Source organism: Mobula hypostoma, chromosome 2 (genome assembly GCF_963921235.1).
Source record: "Mobula hypostoma chromosome 2, sMobHyp1.1, whole genome shotgun sequence".
Classification (NCBI taxonomy): Eukaryota; Metazoa; Chordata; class Chondrichthyes; order Myliobatiformes; family Myliobatidae; genus Mobula; species Mobula hypostoma.
The window spans coordinates 120,483,665-120,499,842 of NC_086098.1; the positions used below are offsets into that span (position 1 = coordinate 120,483,665).

The 16,178-nt window shown below is 46.7% G+C and overlaps 1 protein-coding gene across 1 annotated transcript; it reads right to left on the bottom strand.

The window, feature by feature from the left end:
• mad2l1bp (MAD2L1 binding protein) lies at positions 1-9,620 on the bottom strand. The gene is made up of 2 exons (XM_063072472.1): positions 9,020-9,620; positions 1-1,342 (listed from the first exon to the last, which is right to left on the bottom strand). Exons 1-2 carry the CDS (start codon positions 9,575-9,577, stop codon positions 806-808), a joined length of 1,095 nt encoding a protein of 364 aa, XP_062928542.1. The 5' UTR covers positions 9,578-9,620; the 3' UTR covers positions 1-805.
• Between the last annotated feature and the right edge of the window lie 6,558 nt (positions 9,621-16,178).

Consider the following 16,178-nt stretch of genomic DNA (forward strand, 5'->3'; position numbering starts at 1 on the left):
TGCAAAGATGTACTGGTTAGTAGGTTAATTGGCCATTGTAAATTGTCCCACACTTAAGCTAGGGTTAAATCGGGGGTTGCTGGGTGATGTGGCTAGAAAGGCCGGAAGAGCCTGCACCTGCTGTATCTCAGTAAATATAAATTCCCACTTAAGCACAGGTTAAATAAGTTTATTTTCTATGTTTTGAAATTTCAAAAATAAATGCACTGATTTTGAGCACCATATATGAAAACTGGATGAAAATGCTATACAATGTCTCACAATGATCTTTCACTAATTTTGCATACTTAAAGCTTCTCCTATATAGTTATTAAATGCAGTGTAAAAAGGAACGTCTTTGGGCAACATCTCACTTCCAAAAATGTTGATTATTCTTAGGATTGGTCCTGAGGCGGCAGCATGCCTTTAGTACTTTAATCAGGATCCATTCCTTATTGTGAGGGGTCGCAGTTTCAAAGCTGAACCTCATCTTGCCCTCCGGAAGCTTTCCAAAAGTTAACAAGCTATTACTACCGTTCAGCACAGATGTCACTGGCCCACTGCTGCTCAGGAAGCAGGAAATTAAATCAGACATGAGCAATTACAATTATCCTCCACATTAAAGAAATCAGTATTCCTGCCCAAGGTTGCAATCAAACACAGCACACCTCTAAACGTGTACTGATATAAAAAACAAACTCATTATTTAGAAAGGATTCAAGTTTTTACAGCAGCAACACACCATTGCCACTGGCAGAAGCAGCTGCCCAAACTCAAGCTCTGTTTAAAACCACACAATTATTGTAAATAGATACAGCTAGGATTATTATTGGTACTGAAATCCCTTGATGGTTGTGGGTGCTTGAAACCAGATATAATCATCATGGTTATAGCTTGGTCTCTGCTCCTCAGCCAAAGTTAAACTCATAGTGTCACAGGCCAGACTAATAATCAGCTTCCTGGTTCGATTTGGAACCCTGTAGTTCAGTTTGGGTCGAAACCACTGTACCCCACAATTCCTGTGACCTTGGACAAGAAGCAGAGTATTCATAAGAGGAACAGATTTCAACTCGCTGAAGAGATCCTTGACAAAGAGTGCATGAAAAAGTTGACGGATACATGAGATGGTTTTTAGGCTCTCCTCAGTGCTTCCAAAAGCAACTTTCTCCATGTTGATTTCATACATCTCTTTTGGATTGACCACACTGCCACCCATTAGGATATGCACACAAGGAACAAGTGTCAATGTAAACATTGCCTCCAAATTCTGGAAAACCTCATCCAGCTCCAGCAGCATCTTCTGAGATTTCTTGCAGTTACTTTGCTCATTTTTTATCGATCGTGATAACACAGAGCAGTCATCCTAAGAGGGTAAGATCAAAATGAATGGGTAATCCTTTACATTCAGTTAATGCACTAATATCACTAATAACTGGCACATTTATATTGGGAAAATAGTGTTAAGCATAAAAGCACACCCCAACTTGTCCTTGCTCAGCCCATATCCCTCTAAAAATCCTCTATCCACATTCTTCAAACTTTGTCATTGTACCCTCCCCTACAGCTTCTTTTGACAGTTGTATATATCCTCCATCCTCTGTATGGAAAAAAGGTATTCCTGAGGTCCCTTTTAAATCTTTTTTCTCTGAACTTAAACCAACGCCTTTTAGTTTTAAACTCTCCTATCCTTGGGAAATAAAGACCGTGATCATCCATGTTATATATTATATTCTCATTTTACACTCACTGGCCACATTATTAGATACACCTGCTTGTTAATGCAAATATTTAATCAACAATGCTGCAGCAACTCAATGCATAAAAGCATGCAGATATAGTCAAGAGATTCAGTTGTTGTTCAGACCAAACATCAGAATGGGGAAGAAAAGTGATCTAAATGACACTGACTATGGAATGAATGGGTTGGGATGGTTTGAGCGTCACAGAAACTGCTGATTTCCTGGGATTTTCATCCACAACACTCTCTGGAGTTCAGAGAATGGTGCAAAAACTCAAAACACATCCAGTGAGCAGCAGGTCTATGAGTGAAAATGCCTTGTTAATGAGAGGTCAGAGGAGAATGGCCAGACTGGTTCAAGCTAACAGGAAGGCAACAGCAACTCAAATAACCACGCATTACCTCAGTGGTATGCAGAAGAGGATCCCTGAATGCACATGTTGAACCTTGAAGTGGGTGGACCACAGCAGAAAATGACAATGAACATACATTCAGTAGCACTTTATTTCTTCTATTAGATCACCCCTCAGCCTTCTGCACCCCAAGGAAAAAAGGCCCCAGCTATCCAATCTCTCCAGATCTCAAGCCACCTTCCAACCAAATGGAGGAATGGAAAGTTTCAAATATCACTTCACTCTTCAAGAAGGGAGAGAAGCAGAAGAAAGGAAATTATAGGCCAGTCTGACCTCAGTAGATGGGAAGATGTTAAGGACATGCTTTCGGGGTACTTGGAGATACATGTTAAAATAGGCCAAAGTCAGCATGATTTCAACGGAAATTCTTGTCCAACAAATCTGAAAAAATAACAAGCAGGATAGACGAAGGAGAATCGGTGGATGTTGTGTACTTGGATTTTCAGAGTGACTTTGACAAGGTGCCACACATGAATCAGAATCCTTTATTATCGCCAAGTATGTGGACACATACAGGGAATTTGATACCAGTTTCCCTGAGCTGTCGCTGTACAGAATCAAAAAAATAAAAACAATAGTGCAAATGAGGCTGCTTAACAAGTCAAGAGCCTATGGTAAGATATTAGAGTGGATAAAGCAATGACTGATTGGCAGGAGGCATAGAGTGGGAATAAACAGAGCCTTTTCTGATTGGCCGCCAGTGATTAGTGATGTTCCACAGGGATGTGTTGGGACCACTGCTTTTTAATGTTATATGTCAATGACTTGAATGACAGAAATTGTGGAAATAAAGGCAAAAATGTGGCAGATAGAATACAGTGTTGGGAAGTGTATGGTCATGCACTTTAGTAAAAGAAGTACAAAGGTAGACTATTTTCTAATTGGACAGAAAATTCACCTGAGCTGCAAAGGGACACTTTAATCCTCGTGCAGGATTTCTGCAAGGTTAATTTGCAGGTTGAGTTGCTGGTGAGGAAAGCAAATGCGATGTCATCATTCATTTTGAGAGGACTAGAATGTAAAGTCAGGATGTAATTTTGACACTGGTGAGGCATCAGCTGGGGTGTTGTGAGCAGTTTTGGGCCCCTTATCTAAGACGGGTTGTAATAGTAATAGTAGGCAGCCATCAGTCCCAGCGGATCTTGAGTTTGTGCCTCTGTTGGACTGTGTCCTGTGGGCGGGAAGATTTGAAGAACCGGCTGTTGCCCATGCACCGGGCTCCCCCTCTCCACGTCACTGATGTAGTCCAAGGGAAGGGCAAGTGCTGATACAGCTTGGCACCAGTGTCAAAAGGATGTGCTATCATTGGAGAGGGTTCAAAGGACATTCAATAGGTAAATTTCACAAAAATAATTCTGGGATTGAAAGGTTTGAGGAGCATTAATAGCTCTGGGCCTCTGCTCACTGGATTTCAGAAGAATGAGAGGTGACATCATTGAAAGCTATTGAATGTTGAAAGGCCTCGATATAGTAAATGTGGAAAGGATGTCTCCTATGGTGTGGGAGTCTAGGACCAGAGGACACAACCTCAGAATAGAGGGTCATCCTTCTAGAATGGAGGTGTGGAGGAATTTCTTTAGCCAGAGAGTGGTCAATCTGTGGAATTCTTTGTCTCAGGCGGCTGTGAAGGCCAAGTCATTGGGTATATTTAAGGCAGAGGTTGATAGATTCTTGATTAGTCAGGGCATGAAAGGATACAGGGAGAAGACAGAAGATTGGGGCTGAGAGGGAAAATGGATCAGCCAAGATGAAATGGCGGAGCAGACTCGATGGGCCAAATGGATTAATTCAGCTCCTATGTCTTATGGTTTTAAAATCCTTGTGAAACATGGAATCTGGGGGAAGTTTCTTGACTCAGAGGATGGTGAGAGTGTGGAATGAACTGTCATCATAAGTAGGTTCATTGTAAAATCTAAGAGAAGTTTCGAAAGGTACATCAACAGGAGGGGCTTGGAGGGATAGTGTCCAGGTACAGTTAGGTGGGACTGAGCAGGAGGGTGGGGTAGATAGATGGCAATAGTAGAGGGAGGTAACTCATTTGTGGAGAGAGAAAAGAAATGGGCTGATGGGGGAACGTAGGAGAAACTGGGTAGAGCAGGAAGAGAGAGGAAAGGGACAGAAGTTTGGCAGGTTGCCCAAAACTGGAGAATTCAATACTCATCCCATCAGGTTCAAAACTGCTCAGGTAGACTATGGGGTGCTTTTCCTCTAGTCTGTGTAGACCCTGGCAGCAGAGAAAGCCAATAACAGACAGGTTAACATGAGAATAGTACAACTGTGGCTGACAAGGGAAGTCAAAGCTATTGTAAAAGCAAAAGAAAGGGCATACAACAAAGCAAAAATTAGTGGGAAGATAGAGGACTGGGAAGTTTAAAAAACCTACAGAGGGCAACTAAAAAAACATTAGAAAGGAAAAGATGAAATACAAAAGCAAGCTTGCAAATAATATCAAAGTGTTACATAAAAGTTTTTCAAGTATGTTTAAAAAAAAGAAATGAGAGTGGATGTAGGATCACCAGAAAATGAGGCAGCAGAAATAATAATGGGGGACAAGGAGATGGCTGATGAACTAAATGAGTATTTTGTGTCAGTTTTCACGGTGGGAGACACTAGAAGTATGCCTGATGTATATAGTGTGTGAAGGAAGAGAACTGGGTGCAGTTACTGTTACAAGAGAGAAGGTGCTCAAAAAGTTGAAAGACCTAAAGGTACACAAGTCAATCGGACCAGACGAACTGCACCCTAGGATTCTGAAAGAGGTAGCATTAGATCTTTCAAAATTCAATGAACTCTGGCATGGTGCCAGAGGACTGGAAAATTGCAAACGGTACTCCACTCTAAGAAAGGAGGAAGGCAGCAGAACGGAAATTATAGACCAGTTACCCTGACCTCAGTGGTTGGGAAGATGTTGGAGTCAATTGTTAAGGATGAGGTGATAGAGTACTTGGTGACACAGAACAAGATAGTACAAAGTCAGACAACAGGAATTCTGCAGATGCTGGAAATTCAAGCAACATACATCAAAGTTGCTGGTGAACGCAGCAGGCCAAGCAGCATCTATAGGAAGAGGCGCAGTCGACGTTTCAGGCCGAGACCCTTCGTCAGGACTAACTGAAGGAAGAGTGAGTAAGGGATTTGAAAGCTGGAGGGGGAGGGGGAGATGCAAAATGATAGGAGAAGACAGGAGGGGGAGGGATAGAGCCGAGAGCTGGACAGGTGATAGGCAAAAGGGGATACGAGAGGATCATGGGACAGGAGGCCTAGGGAGAAAGACGGGGGGGGGTGACCCAGAGGATGGGCAAGAGGTATATTCAGAGGGACAGAGGGAGAAAAAGGAGAGTGAGAGAAAGAATGTGTGCATAAAAATGAGTAACAGCTGGGGTACGAGGGGGAGGTGGGGCCTAGCGGAAGTTAGAGAAGTCAATGTTCATGCCATCAGGTTGGAGGCTACCCAGACGGAATATAAGGTGTTGTTCCTCCAACCTGAGAGTGGCTTCATCTTTACAGTAGAGGAGGCCGTGGATAGACACGTCAGAATGGGAATGGGATGTGGAATTAAAATGTGTGGCCACTGGGAGATCCTGCTTTCTCTGGCGGACAGAGCGTAGATGTTCAGCAAAGCAGTCTCCCAGTCTGCGTCGGGTCTCACCAATATATAAAAGGCCACATTGGGAGCACCGGACGCAGTATATCACCCCAGTCGACTCACAGGTGAAGTGATGCCTCACCTGGAAGGACTGTTTGGGGCCCTGAATGGTGGTAAGGGAGGAAGTGTAAGGGCATGTGTAGCACTTGTTCCGCTTACACGGATAAGTGCCAGGAGGGAGATCAGTGGGGAGGGATGGGGGGGACGAATGGACAAGGGAGTTGTGTAGGGAGTGATCCCTGCGGAATGCAGAGAGAGGGGGGGAGGGAAAGATGTGCTTAGTGGTGGGATCCCGTTGGAGGTGGCGGAAGTTACGGAGAATAATATGTTGGACCCGGAGGCTGGTGGGGTGGTAGGTGAGGACCAGGGGAACCCTATTCCTAGTGGGGTGGTGGGAGGATGGAGTGAGAGCAGATGTACGTGAAATGGAGGAGATGCATCTCCCCCTCCCCCTCCAGCTTTCAAATCCCTTACTCACTCTTCCTTCAGTTAGTCCTGACGAAGGGTCTCGGCCTGAAACGTCGACTGCGCCTCTTCCTATAGATGCTGCTTGGCCTGCTGCGTTCACCAGCAACTTTGATGTATGTTGCTAGTACAAAGTCACTATGGTTTCCTTCAGGGTAAGTCCTGCCTGATGAACCTATTGGAATTCTTTGAGGAGATTACAAGTAGGATAGATAAAGGGGATGCCCTGAATGTTGTATATTTGGACTTTCAGAAGGCCTTTGACAAGGAGCCACACATAAGGCTGCTTACCAAGTTAAGAGTCCATGGTATTACAGGAAAGTTACTAACATGATAAGAGCATTGGCTGATTGGTAGGAGGCAGCGAGTGGGAATAAAAGGATCCTTTTCTGTTTGGTTGCCAGTGACTAGTGGTGTTCTGCAGGGGCCGGTGTTGGGGCCACTTCTTTTTATGCTGTGTATCAATGATTTAGATCAGTGGTCCCCAACCTCCGGTCCGCGAAGCATGCAGCAGTAGCCGGAGTGCACCCAGCACATCTTTAAGAAAAAAGCCGAAATAGACAAGCTAATTAATTAGGTGCTGCCCAGAAGCCAGTCATCATTAGAGGAACTGAGGTGGAGAGGGTCAATAACTTTAAATTCTTCAGCATTAAGGATCGACGTTTCTCTCTCTGAAAAGTGTCAGAGGATCTGTCTTGGGACCAGCACGTAACTGTCATTACAAAGAAGCACGGCAGCATCTATACTTTATTAGAAGTTTGTGTAGATTCAACATGTCACCTCAATCCTGACAGCCCTGTTTTTTCAGCCTGTCTGGGCTGGCATTTAACTTGACCAAACAATGGAACAGCTAAAGGCTCCAGCTCCCTGGAAAGAGGAGTGAACATCGCGTAGAGAAGTGAAATCAGCAATCGCCTCTGATCTGGGCCGTCATTTACGTGCCAGGTGGCACCTAATCAATTAGCTTGTTTATTTCAGCTTTTTTCTTAAAGATCTGCTGGGTGCATTCTGGCTACTGCTGCACCCCTGCATGCTTCGCGGCCCAGTATTGGTCTGCGGCCCGGAGGTTGGGGACCACTGATTTAGATGTTGGAATAGATGGCTTTGTTGCCAAGTTTGCAGGTGATATGAAGATCGGTTGAGGAAACCAGGAGGATGCAGAAGGACCTGGACAGATTAGGAGAATGGGCAAGAAAGGGGCAAATGAAATACAATGCTGGAAAATGCATGGTCATGCACTTTGGTAGTAGAAATAACCATGTGGACTGTTTTCTAAATGGAGAGAAAATCCAGGAATCTGAGATACAGAGGGACCTGGGAGTCCTTGTGCAGAACACCCTGAAGGTTAACTTGCAGGTTGAGTTGGTAGTGACAAAGGCAAATGCCATGCTGGCAGTAATTTCAAGAGGTCTAGAATACAAGAGCTAAGATGTGATGCTGAGGCTATATAAGGCACTAGTGAGGCCTCACCTTGAGTATCGTGAACAGTTTTGGACCTCTCACTTTAGAAAAGATGTGCTGGCATTGGAGAGGGTCCAGACGAGGTTCACAAGGAGGATTCCAGGAATGAAGCGGTTATCATACGAGGAACATTTGATGGCTCTGGGTCTTACTCGTTGGAATTCAGAAGGATGGGGGGGTGGGGATCTCATTGAAACCTTTCGAATGTTGAAAGGCCTAGACAGAGTAGATGTGGAAAGGATGTTTCCCATGGTGGGAGAGTCTAGGACAAGAGGGCACTGCCTCAGGATAGAAGGGCGCCCTTTCAAAACAAAGCTGCGGAGAAATTTCTTTAACCAAAGGGCAGTGGATTTGTTGCTACAGGCAGCTGTGGAGCCCAGTTTGTTCGATATATTTAAGGCAGATTGATAGGTTCTTGATTGGACATGGCATCAAAGGTTACGGGGAGAAAGCTGGGAACTGGGGTTGAGGAGGAGATAGAAAAAAGGATCAGCCATGATTGAATGGTGGAGCAGACTCGATGGACCAGATGGCCTAATTCTGCTCCGATGTCTTCTGGAATTAAGAGGGGAATTGAAATGGCTAGCAACCTGAAGCACTAGGTGGACAGAGCACAAGTGCACTCAATCCTCACTGATGTAGAGACCACATTGAGAACACTGAATGCAATAAACAAGGCTCAAGGAGATGCATGTGAATTTGTCTCACTTGGAAGAGCTGTTTATAAATTATGTGAGGCACAGGTAGGGTAGAGTAGCAAAGTATTTTTCCCAGGATGGAAATGTCAAATACTAGAGGAAATAAATTTAAGAGAAGAGGAAAAAAGTTTAAAGGAGATTTGCAAGTTTTCTTTTCATACAAAGTGATAGATGTTTGAAACATGCTGCAGGCAAGATTGGGGAAGGAGGCAACGTTTAAAAGGGAGTCAGAGAAGTACATGTTTAGGTAGGGAATGGAAGGTTATAGACCACGTGTAGGCAGATAGGATTAGTTTAAATTGGTATTTCGATCATTGCAGACACTAGGGCCCTGTGGCTATATTCATCTTTGCGATGTGAGAACAAACAGCAACACACAGAGAAACCCACGCAGTCACAGGATGAATGTACAGATTCCACAGAGTATTGGATAAAATCCAAGTTTCCAATGCTGGAACACAGTGGCTCTACAAGATGTGTCACCAAAGAGGGCCTGTATTGTGCTGCAGGTTTTCTATGTTTTTTTCAAAGCTTTAGAAAACAAACTCACAGCATACAGTTAAATCTCGAAATGCGAGTACGTATCACATTTTCTGTACATAAGGATTGGCATACTTACAGGGGGGCATTCTCTCTTGGTGAAAAAAGCCAACTGATCGTAGGGGAGCGGCAGTTGCTGCCGCTGGTACAGGACGTGTTTCAACAGCTCGCATACTAGGCGACAGCAGCTTTTCCGAGTCACCTGGCCGGGAAACAACACCGGCAGCTCTGCTTCCGCCCGAGCCTCAGTGCGGGAGCATCTCCCAGGGACCATCACACTGCGACACCCCAGCTTCGCATCACGCATCGACACTGCCCTTACTTCATGTCCCTCCACGGGTTCCGAGCCTTCGCCCCCTATCGACCCGCCAACATCTGACTCCAAGTCGTCTTTCTCCATCTCGCCGATCCCCATCTCCAGACGCTCTCCCTCCCGTCCAGTCCCGGGCTCCGGGCCTTCTCTCTCTCCCGGTCGGTCGACCCCGGGCTCCAGGCCGTCTCCCTCTCCCGTTCGGTGGACCCCAAGCTCTGGGCCTTCTTCCTCCCCTTGCAGTTCGGTCCCGGGCTCCCGAAGAGTTCCTGCTTCCTTTCCTCGAGCCGTCGCCTCACCAACTCCAATTTCCGATTCATTCGCCATTTCAAATTTCCCTCTACGTTAAGTACATGCGCAGTCCGACACCTACACGTTTCAATTGCGTCCGCACTCTGTGCATGCGCAGTCCGGCACCTACACGTTTCAATTGCGTCCGCACTCTGTGCATGCGCAGTCGTAACAGTAGACCCGAAATCAAAAAAATGTGGACGCTAGACATCTAAAACAGAACAGAAATGTACTGTAAATACTGAACAATTCAGTCAGTAAGTATGTGAGAGAGAAACTTATCCAATGTTTAGGTGACCCACTATGAAAAATTATTCACCCGAAACTCCCCATTTACTGAACGCTAAGAAGAGGGCGTTTAGAGATGGAAATAGGGAGGTGCTGAGGGCCATACAGAGGGACCTGAAAGCCAGGATCAGGGAGGCTAAAGACAGGTACAGAAGGAAGCTTGAGTGGAAACTCCAGCAGAACAACATGAGAGAGGTCTGGAGTGGGATGAGGACCATCACTGGGTTCCGGCAAATTAGCAATAGAGGAGCTGAAGGCAGTGTGGACAGGGCCAACAAACTTAACCTGTTCTTTAACAGATTTGACATTGTGGCCCCTGCCCATCCCTCACGTGAGCCATCTGTTGTCGGCCCCCAACCAACACATATTCCACTCTCCCCTCCTACCCCTCCTCACAGTCCCCCACCCTGCTCTCATGACTATACCCGTTCCCCACATGAAACCACCACGGTGGGCTTCACGGCTGAACAGGTGAGAAGACAGTTGAAACGTCACAACCCAAGCATGGTTGCAGGACCGGATGGTGTCAATACCAGGGTGCTCAAAGCCTGTGCCCCTCAGCTATGTGGAGTACTTCACCATGTCTTCAACCTGAGCCTGAGGCTCCGGAGGATTCCTGTGCTGTGGAAGACGTCCTGCCTCGTCCCTGTGCCGAAGATGCCGCACCCCCGCAGCCTCAATGACTACAGACCGTTGGCATTGACCTCCCACATCATGAAGACCCTGGAGAGACTTGTTCTGGAGCTGCTCCGGTCTATGGTCAGGCCACACTTAGATCCCCTCCAGTTCGCCTACCAGCCCCAACTAGGAGTCGAGGATGCCATCGTCTACCTGCTGAACCGTGTCTACGCCCACCTGGACAAGCCAGCGAGCACTGTGAGGGTCATGTTTTTTGACTTCTCCAGTGTGTTCAACACCATCCGCCCTGCTCTGCTGGGGGAGAAGCTGACAGCGATGCAGGTGGATGCTTTCCTGGTGTCATGGATTCTTGATTACCTGACTGGCAGACCACAGTACGTGTGCTTGCAACACTGTGTGTCTGACAGAGTGATCAGCAGCACTGGGGCTCCACAGGGCACTGTCTTGTCTCCCTTTCTCTTCACCATTTACACCTCGGACTTCAACTACTGCACAGAGTCTTGTCATCTTCAGAAGTTTTCTGATGACTCTGCCATAGTTGGATGCATCAGCAAGGGAGATGAGGCTGAGTACAGGGCTACAGTAGGAAACTTTGCCACATGGTGTGAGCAGAATTATCTGCAGCTTAATGTGAAAAAGACTAAGGAGCTGGTGGTAGACCTGAGGAGAGCTAAGGCACCGGTGACCCCTGCTTCCATCCAGGGGGTCAGTGTGGACATGGTGGAGGATTACAAATACCTGGGGATACAAATTGACAATAAACTGGACTGGTCAAAGAACACTGAGGCTGTCTACAAGAAGGGTCAGAGCCATCTCAATTTCCTGAGGAGACTGAGGTCCTTTAACATCTGTTGGACGATGCTGAGGATGTTCTATGAGTCTGTGGTGGCCATTGCTATCATGTTTGCTGTTGTGTGCTGGGGCAGCAGGCTGAGGGTAGCAGACACCAACAGAATCAACAAACTCATTCGTAAGGCCAGTGATGTTGTGGGGATGGAACTGGACTCTCTGATGGTGGTGTCTGAAAAGAGGATGCTGTCCAAGTTGCATGCCATCTTGGACAATGTCTCCCATCCACTACATAATGGACTGGTTGGGCACAGGAGTACATTCAGCCAGAGACTCATTCCACCGAGATGCAACGTCATAGGAAGTCAGTCCTGCCTGTGGCCATCAAACTTTACAACTCCTCCCTTGGAGGGTCAGACACCCTGATCCAATAGGCTGGTCCTGGACTTATTTCCTAGCATAATTTACACATTACTATTTAATTATTTATGGTTTTATATTGCTTTATTTATACTCTATTCTTGGTTGGTGCAATTGTAACGAAAACCAATTTCGCTCGGGAGCAATAAAATATGACTATGACTACATGCGCCCCCACAAAATGGTCATACAAACCCTTCGGCCCAAATCAGACATCCAGACCAAGGTGTCTATCTGAGCAACACACATAAAAGTTGCTGGTGAACGCAGCAGGTCAGGCAGCATCTCTAGGAAGAGGTACAGTCGACGTTTCGGGTCAAGACCCTTCGTCAGGACTAACTGAAAGAAGAGCTAGTTAGAGATTTGAAAGTGGGAGGGGGAGAACCGAACTGAAGGGAGAAGACAGGAGGGCTGATCTAGTCCCATTTGACTGCGTTTGGACCATTTCCCTCTGAATCTTTTCTATCCATGTACCTGTCCAAATGTCTCATGAACCCTGTAATAGTACCCAGTCGTACACCTTCCTCACCTCAGATAACACATTCCATGTACCCACTATCCTCTATGTGAAAAACTTTCTTTTAAATATTTCCCCTCTCACTTAAATCTATGTTCTCTAGTTTTAGACTCACTACCCTCGGAAAAAGACTGTGACCATCCACCTTATCTATGCCCCTCATAGAATCATAGCACTACGACAGAGAAACAGGCCCTTCGGCCCATCTGTATCTGACTGTTATTCTGCCTAGTCCCATCGACTTGCATCTGAACCTTAGCCTTCCATACCCTTTTCATCCACGTACTCATCCAAATTTCCCCTAAATTTTGCACTCAAACCCACATCCACCACTTTCCGCATTCCACATTTGCGCCACTCTGTGAAGAAATTTCACCTCAAGATCCCCTTTCACCTTTCATTCTTAACCTATGACCTCTAATTCTAGCATCACACAATCCTGCTTGCATTTACCCCTATCTATACCCTCATAATTTTGTATATTTCCTATCAAATCTCCCTTCATTCTCCTATACTCCAGGGAATAAAGGCCTAACCTCTTCATCCTTTCCCTATAACTCAGGGCCTCAAGTCCCGACAACATCCTTGTAAATTTTCTCTGTACTCTTTCAATCTTATTGATACCTTTTCTGTAGATAGGTGACCAGAACAGCACATAATATTCCAAATTATTCCCTATTTTTCCAGCTGGTCAAAATTCCACTGCCAGAATTGATAGCTTCACTGTCTACTACATCCCCAATTTTGGTGTCATCTACAAATTTAGGGGACAACATGATAGCATAGCAGTTACTGCAATCACTTGACAGAGCCAGCAATCAGAAGATCAGGGTTCAATTCCCACTCCTGTCTTTACCAGTTTGTCTCCCTGTGACTCTGTGTGTTTCCTTTAGATGCACCATTTTCCTCCAACCCTCCACCATGAGGGTGGCTTCATTATAGCACAATAGGGGACTATGAACTGACATGTCTGAATGGGAATTAAAACGTCTGGCTGTCAGATAAAGTGGAGGTACTCCATGAAGCGGTCCTCCAATTTATGACCTTGTCAAAGGGCTTCTTAAAATCCAAGAAAACAACATCCACAGACTGTCCTTTGTCTATCCTGCCTGTTATTTCCTAAGAATTCCAACAGATTTGTCAGACCAGATTTTCCCTTGAGGAAACCATGCTGACTTTGGTCTCCAAGTACCCTGAAGCCTCATCCTTGATAATGGACCCTAACATCTTACCAACCACTGAAGTCAGGCTAACTGGCCAATTATCTCAGCAGGCCAGGTAGCATCTCTGGGAAAAAGTACAGTCGACATTTGTATGGTTGGTCCTGCCAAAGGGTTTCGGCCCAAAATGTCGACTGTACTTATTTCTATAGATGCTGCCTGGCCTGCTGAGTTCCTCCAGCATTGTGTGTGTGTCTTGCTCAAATTTCCAGCATCTGCAGATTTTCTCTTGTTTGTGGCCAATAATCTCCTTTCTTTTACAAACACAAAATAATCTGCAGATGCTGTGATCAAAGCAACACTTTCAGTACGCTGGATGAACTCAGCAGGTCAGGCAGCATCAGTTAGAAACGATGAGTCAACGTTTCGGGCCAGAACCCTTCGTCAGGACTGAAGAATGAAAGATGGGGAAGGATTTGAAGAATGCTTGTAGCTTCAGTTGAAAGACCAGTAATTTGAAAGACAAAGGGGTGGGGGAGGGGAAGCATTGACGTCATAGCGCTGAAAACAATGGGTGGTAGAAGGAGGCGGAACCATGAGGGAGTTGAGGGAGGGGGTAGAGTGAAATAGGGATAGAGGAAGGGAGGGGGAGGGAATTACCAGAAGTTGGAGAATTCTATGTTCATACCAAGGGGCTGGAGACTACCTAGATGGTATATGAGGTGTTGCTCCTCCAACCTGAGTTTAGCCTCATCATGGCAGTAGAGGAGGCCACGTACGGACATATCTGAATGGGAATGGGAAGCAGAGTTGAAGTGGGCGGCTACCGGGAGATCCTGTCTGTTGTGGCGGACAGAGTGGAGGTGCTCGACGAAGCGGTCCCCCAATCTGCGTCGGGTTTCACCGATGTAGAGGAGGCCGCACCAGAAGCACCGGATGCAATAGATGACTCCAACAGACTCACAAGTGAAGTGTTGTCTCACCTGGAAGGACTGTTTGGGGCCCTGAATGGTTGCAAGAGATGAGGTGTAGGGACAGGTGTAGCACTTACACTTACAGGGATAAGTGCCGGGTGGGAGATCAGTGGGGATGGACGTGCGGATAAGGGAGTTGCAGAGGGACCGATCCCTGCGGAAAGCGGAGAGGCGTGGAGAGGGAAAGATGTGCTTAGTGGTGGGGTCCTGTTGAAGGTGGTGGAAGTTGCGGAGGATAATGTGCTGGATCCGGAGGCTGGTGGGGTGGTAGGTAAGGACAAGGGGAACTACGTCCCTGTTGTGGTTGCGGGAGGATGGGGTGAGGGCTGAAGTGTGGGAAATGGAGGAGATGCGAGTGAGGGCATCATTGATGACAGCAGAAGGGAAACCACGATCCTTAAAGAAAGAGGACATTTGAGATGTCCTGGAACGGAAAGCCTCATCCTCGGAGCAGATGCGGCGGAGACGGAGGAACTGGGAATAGGGAATGGCATTTTTGCATGTGGCGGGGTGGGAAGAGGTATAGTCGAGGTAGTTTATGGGAGTCAGTGAGCTTGTAGATGTCAGTGGACAGTCTGTCTCCAGAGATGGAGACCGAGACATCGAGAAAGGGGAGAGAAGTGTCCGAGATAGAGCGAGTGAATTTGAGGGCTGGGTGGAAGTTTGAAGTAAAGTCGATGAAATTGATGAGCTCAGCATGGGTGCAGGAAACAGCACCAATGTAGTCATCAATGTACTGAAGGAAAAGTTGGGGAGCAGTACCAGAATAGGTTTGGAGCACAGACTGTTCCACATAACCAACGAAGAGGCAGACGTAGCTGGGTCCCATGCGAGTTCCCATAGCTACACCCTTAGTCTGAAGAAAGTGGGAAGAGCCAAAAGAGAAGTTATTAAGTGTGAGAACCAGCTCCACCAACCGGAGTAGGGTAGTGATGGTGGGGAACTAGTGAGGTCTATTATCCAGGAAGTAGCGGAGGGCTTTGAGGCCTTCTTGATGGGGAATGGAGGTGTATAAGGATTGGACATCCATAGTAAAAATGTAGCGGTTGGGACTGGGGAATTGGAAGTTATTGAAGAGGTGGAGGGCATGGGATGTAACGCGGATGTAGGTGGGGAGGGACTGAACTATGGGTGACAAAATGGAGTCCAGGTAGGCAGATACAAGTTTGGTTGGACAGGAGCAGGCTGAAACTATGGGTCTACTGGGACAGTCAGGCTTGTGTGTCTTTGGGAGGAAGTAAAATCGAGCGGTACGGGGTGTGGGAATAATGAGTTTAGTGGCTGAGGATGGAAGGTCTCTGGAGTTGATAAGGGTGGTGATGGTGTGGGAGACAATGGTTTGATGTTTTTTGGTGGGTTCCTGTTCCAGTGGTAAGTAAGAGGAAGTGTCAGCTGTCGTTTTGCCTCAGTGAGGTAGAGGTCCGTCCACCAGACTACTATGGCACCACCTTTGTCAGCAGGTTTGATGGTGAGGTTGGGATTAGTGCGGAGAGAGTGGAGGGCACTGCGTCCAGAGGGAGTGACGTTGGAACAGGAGAGAGGAGTGGTGAAGTTGAGACGGTTGATGTCTCGGCGACAGTTGGAGATGAAGAGATCCAGTGCAGGTAGAAGGCCTGGGCGGGGTGTCCAGGAGGAGGAGGAGGAGGGTTGAAGACAGGAGAAGGGGTCATCTGTAGCGGGAGGGGAATCCTTGCCAAAGAAGTAGGCTCGGAGACGTAGGCGACGGAAGAAGAGTTCAGTGTCATGGCGGGCACGGAACTCACTGAGGTGTGGACAGAGAGGGACAAAAGTGAGGGGAACAGAACGTTCTGCCTCAGAGAGGGCAAGGTCAGAGGGGATGGTGAAGACAC